The sequence below is a fragment of the Pundamilia nyererei genome, unplaced genomic scaffold, assembly GCF_000239375.1.
Source record: "Pundamilia nyererei isolate P.nyererei 1_Seehausen unplaced genomic scaffold, PunNye1.0 scaffold00030, whole genome shotgun sequence".
NCBI lineage: Eukaryota > Metazoa > Chordata > Actinopteri > Cichliformes > Cichlidae > Pundamilia > Pundamilia nyererei.
In genome coordinates this window covers 3,917,968-3,923,390 of record NW_005187431.1, presented here as the reverse complement: position 1 = coordinate 3,923,390, position 5,423 = coordinate 3,917,968, and the positions used below count along the sequence as shown (strand labels likewise).

At 41.7% G+C, this 5,423-nt stretch overlaps 1 protein-coding gene across 1 annotated transcript; it reads left to right on the top strand.

Moving 5' to 3' along the window:
* The first annotated feature begins 420 nt into the window (after nucleotides 1-420).
* On the top strand, nucleotides 421-3,671 carry LOC102207580 (alpha-L-fucosidase 1). The gene is made up of 8 exons (XM_005728864.2): nucleotides 421-1,010; nucleotides 1,179-1,313; nucleotides 1,711-1,848; nucleotides 1,943-2,048; nucleotides 2,218-2,418; nucleotides 2,705-2,895; nucleotides 3,299-3,398; nucleotides 3,485-3,671. Exons 1-8 carry the CDS (start codon nucleotides 670-672, stop codon nucleotides 3,617-3,619), a joined length of 1,347 nt encoding a protein of 448 aa, XP_005728921.1. The 5' UTR covers nucleotides 421-669; the 3' UTR covers nucleotides 3,620-3,671.
* The last annotated feature ends 1,752 nt before the right edge of the window (nucleotides 3,672-5,423 follow it).

Sequence of the window (5,423 nt, the reverse complement as noted above, 5' to 3'; positions counted from 1 at the left end):
GTTGCTGCAGACAGAGACTGAAGTCACTTGGAGGAGTGACCACTGAAAACTCTTCGCCCAGAACGTTCTTTTTAAAGCACCTTTTATGAAAATATTAAATAAATCAATACATGAATACATATACACACATTACATTAAATTAAAATTACTGAAGAAAAATAACACAAAAATAAAAGAATTGCCTTTCTGTAATTTCCTGATTAAGAATAAATCAAGATATTCTTAGATTTCTTTAATTAAAAAAAAAAAGATTTAAAATTACCAAGAAAAAATACTGCACAAATACCCAAGTAAAATAACAGTAATCTGATTATAAAGCAGACAAGGTATAATAATTACGTATTTCTTTATTTTTACATGTGCAGGTGTCTGTTTGTTCTGGCATCGGTTTCAATAAAGTTGTAACAACAAAAAAAACCAAGAAAAACTCAACCACGTGATAGTGACTCCGAGTCATATGACGGAAATGAAACTGTTACAGTTTAGCGGAAAGGATATAAAACGTCGTCGTATTACCGAGCTGTCTGTGGGACATTTGGACTTTGTGCAGTGATACTTTGTGTTGTTCCGTTTCTGGACACACAGTCAGGGGAACTGTAAATGTGACGCTCCTTCAACATCCTCATTCGAGCAGCTGCAGTTTGCGGGGAAGCTCACCTGTCTGTCATCATGCTAACCGTGTTTGTTGTTGTCGTTGCTCTTGTTTCTCAAACTGCGGCTCACTACACCCCGGACTGGACGAGCCTGGACGCCAGGCCGTTGCCTTCATGGTACGACGAAGCCAAACTGGGAATTTTCATCCACTGGGGCGTGTTTTCTGTGCCCGGCTTTGGCAGCGAGTGGTTCTGGTGGCACTGGCAGGGCCAGCAGCCCCCGGACCAGAAATATGTGAACTACATGTCCCAGAACTACCCACCAGGCTTCACCTACCCAGAGTTTGCTCGTCAGTTTCACGCGCAGTTCTTCAATCCGGATGAGTGGGCGGATATTTTCAAAGCTTCTGGTGCAAAGTGAGTGTTTCTCTGTAATATTGTAGTATCGTCTTTTTGACCCTCACCTTCTCTCAGTACACACATTATTATTATTATTATTATTATTATTATTATTATTATTATTATTATTATTATTATTGCACAGTACATGTACCCTGTGTTGCTTGCACACCCTCGTCAATGCAGGTATGTGGTCCTGACTGCCAAACACCACGAAGGGTTTACTAACTGGGAGTCTCCAAACTCATGGAACTGGAATTCTGTTGATACTGGTCCTCACAGGGACCTGGTGGGAGACCTGGCAGAGGCAGTGCGCAACAGGTGAAAAACTTAAGTTACGATGCTAAAAAAAGGTGGTTATTGTTGACAGATGGGCTGACACTGGTATGCAGAAAAGGCCAGTCAGTTTTAACCCACTGCCTTCCTCCTACAGAGCTTCCTGTATTTTCACATCGATCAGCCTGTACAGAGCTCTTCACGTGTCAGTCGAGTGTCATTAACGATGCAGAAAAGCTTTAAAGCTTCATATTTGTGGAACTTGCTTGTCGTAAACTTCTTTACCACCAGGTGATTGTTGGGTTGAGATTAATCATTAAAAATTTTGCGGCCATGTGTATCAGTTGTAATAGTTGGTTAGATCAGATGTCTTCCCAAGTAATGTCATTTAAATTGCACGTATTGCCTTTTTTAAATAAGTGTCTGTAATTTCCCCTTTTAGGTCACTGCACTATGGACTCTACAATTCCTTGTATGAGTGGTTCCACCCTCTCTATCTCATTGACAAGAAGAATGGCTTCAAAACGCAGGAGTTTGTGCTGCAGAAACTACTTCCAGAGCTTTATAACATGGTTGTAAGGTCTGTGGTGCTTAAAATGTTGCGTCAGCTGATCGCACTTTATACATGTATGCCAGCAGTATATTTAAACCTTTGCTCTCCTGTTGCCTTGGAGGTATCGACCTGAAGTCATCTGGTCTGACGGAGACTGGGAAGCACCTGACACCTATTGGAACTCTACCGAATTCTTGGCCTGGCTCTACAACGACAGCCCGGTTAAAGTGAGTGTCTTTATGACAAGGTAGTCATAGATGGTGCACTTGCTTTTATTTTGAAAGTTCAGATGCTGCAAACCAGACATCCCCTGTGCTTCCTGGATTTTAGCTGTGGTGTATTGAACTGCAGGTAGCAAAAGTAGTCCTCATGATTGCCTGTCTTTCCTTTTCTTAGGATACCGTTGTGACTAATGACCGATGGGGAGCTGGCTGTGCCTGTAAACATGGCGGCTACTACAACTGCGAGGACAAGTACACGCCGGGCCAGCTGCCCACACACAAGTGGGAGAAATGCACATCTGTGGATACTCTTTCCTGGGGTTACCGTCGAAACATGAAGATGAACGAACTTTTGCCATTGGCTGCGATTATCGAGGTGATGGTAGCACAGATATTAGCTTCTACATTTAAAGTTAAGGTAGTTTTTATTTGTATATGGCTATTATAGAATACCTTTAATCTTTGCTTGTGCATGCAGCCTTCAGGAAATACTTTTGTAATCATAATGACTGTATTTAATCAATTAATCCAAGCCAAGTGTGTTGTCCTTTTGTTCTGTTTATTTCTGATGGTTAGGCCATAATGGTAATCTTTTGCTCATCTGGAATGTAACACTGTTTTATTGCCTGCTTCCTCTTGTGTCTGCTGTTGCTTTGTTGCAGGATCTGGTCCGCACTGTGGCTTTTGGGGGTAACTACCTTCTGAATGTGGGTCCCACACCTGACGGGATGATCCCCCCTTTGTTTGAGGAGAGGCTAAGAGGTCTTGGAGACTGGCTGGAGGTCAACGGGCAGGCCATTTACTCTTCCAAACCCTGGAGGGTGCAGTCAGAAAACACCACTGTACCAGTTTGGTAAGAAAAAAGGGAGATGTGACTCAGATCACTTCACTTTCACTGTATTTTCTTGACTCTCAAGATGAGTCTATCGACAATCTGTCAACTGTATGAAAGTTTTAGTGCAGTGGGAGAGCTAATCGTCTCTGAGGATTAATGCAGGTTACGGGGAGATGCAGACAGGATGTGTACTGTTGTACTTGGCAACACGTATGTTAAATAGCATGGTGTTTGTTTCGATGTGGGGAAGCTGAGAATTTTCAGAGTAAAGTGCATAATAAAGCTTGCTATGATCGCCTGTATTGATCTAGTTAGGCAATGAGTCTGTGTTACCTTGCTTGGTCCTGGTGATTTTTCCTTTGTTTGGTGCTGGTATTTTTGTATGCAGGAAAAAAAACTGTAATGCTCTTCACTGTTCTAGGTATACATCTAAGGGGTTGACAGTCTATGCCATCCTAACAGCCAAACCCCCGATGAGCACAGTGAAACTGCTGGCACCCAAAGCTTCAGCCATCACACAGGTAAAGAAACAATGCTGTCCATGTTTGTACTCAGAGTTGAAAAACATGAACAAATTTTTATTGATCTGCTTTTATCTCTTGCCCAGGTGTTCTTGGTGGGGAATCCCACACCTTTATCTTGGGCCCCAGTCAACCCTGGTGGTGGCCTTGTTGTCCTTTTGCCAGAGCTGCCTTACACTCCTGCTCAGGCATGGACGCTTGAACTGGACTTAGTGCAGTAAGCCAGCGGTCCCCAACCCCCGGGCCTCAGACCGGTACCGGTCCGTGAGTCGTTTGGTACCGGGCTGCGAGAGTAGAGGCTCAGGTGTGAAATGTAAGGTTTTCAGGGTTTTTATCTGTTTTCAGCGTCATTTTGTTATCGTTTTTATGGTTAACTCGGTTTTCCTGGGTCTTTTCATGTGTGTTATGAATAAATCTTCTTTTTTTCGGTACCAGTACTAGTTTTATTTTGTTGTATTTATCCGCGACACCTTAAAGGCCGGTCCGTGAAAATATTGTCGGGCATAAACCGGTCCGTGGCGCAAAAAAGGTTGGACTGCTGCAGTAAGCTACAAACGCCCAAAATGTTGAATTATTTTCAAGTGACTCAACTCAGGTTTTAATGATTTTAGATTAATGGGGAAACTTACAGTCTGTCTTGAAGGGAAAATACCGGTGTTATGAGTTTGTGTGATTTCGCTTTGACGCTCTGAAGGCTTAAAGATTTACTGTCACTGTCTCAGTTGTGTTTGTTTTGTCATGAGAGAGTGTTTATGAATGAAAACGGGATTCTGCTGTTGAGCTTGTGGAGCTTTTCTGGCAGTTTCTCGGCTAAGTGCCGTTTCAGAAATGATTCATTATGCCTGCGGTTTGTTTTGAAAATGAGCAGATTATATACAAAGCACTTATTTTTTTCTACTTGCCTCCTTTTGAAATTGGTGGAATAAAAGACAACTTGATTCATCTTCTAATTGTTCTGTTAATATTAAGCTTCCAATGCAGTCAGTCAGCAAGCAGGTATTTTAGCATTTGCTAAAGCATAAATGGTACTTTTATCCTCCAATCTTTTTAATACATCAGTGCCTCAGTTGACAGTAACAAACCTGCGGGGCATGATAATGTTATGACATCTGTACTAATGGATGACTGCATTGATGTTCTAACCCCTGAAGTGGCACAGGAGGTCCGTATTCATATATAAGTAACCACTGACTGCTTTTAAATCCTAGGCTGTCCGAATTGACAAAAATGTCCCCTGAATGTGTCCGTCTGACTTTGCACTTAACTGAGAAGTGAATGGCCACAGGGACTGAGCATTTGACAGAATGCGTTAAATTGTTTTTGTCCTCTCCTTTAGGCTTTCTTAATAGGTTTATCTGGTCTACTTAGAATTTCTATTGTAAATGCTTTCAGGCGGTGACGGACGCGAGAAAAATGGAAAATCGGTTTGGAGAATCCTTATCATTGACCTCTACTTTGCATTTTAGCTGTGTGCTGTCGAGGTTAATACATCAATGCTGCAAAAAGATGTGAATCTATAAAGTGATTTACCCTTGAGTTTAATCTGAAATATTCATCATGAAAAAATGTTTTTTTTAAAACATCTAAAACTACTAAAAAGCTCAGAAAATGTTTTCCATTTCCACTTCACCTTAATCCCACAAAGGGAAATCACTGCCGAGACTATTGCGACCGTGTGTAATGAACAGATGGGCAGTAATGTGTTACTGTAATCAGATTACTTTTTCAAGGAACGAGTAAAGTAAGGGATTAATATTGCGAAAAAGTAATTAGATTACTGTTACTTTCCCATAAGCATGCTGCGTAACTGCGTTACTAAACCGTGATTTTGTTTGTGAGAGTGTCTCATGACAATGATGTCAGAGCGTGCGACACCCGTGGCAGCAACAGATGTGTGCAGATCAACAAGGATAATATGGAGTGTGGGAGAGAGAGTACGACCATGCAGCGTTTAGAGCGTGGATGTACTGACATTACTTTGAGTTTTATTCCATAAAAAGTGACAAAAACATTAGTGTCCGCTGT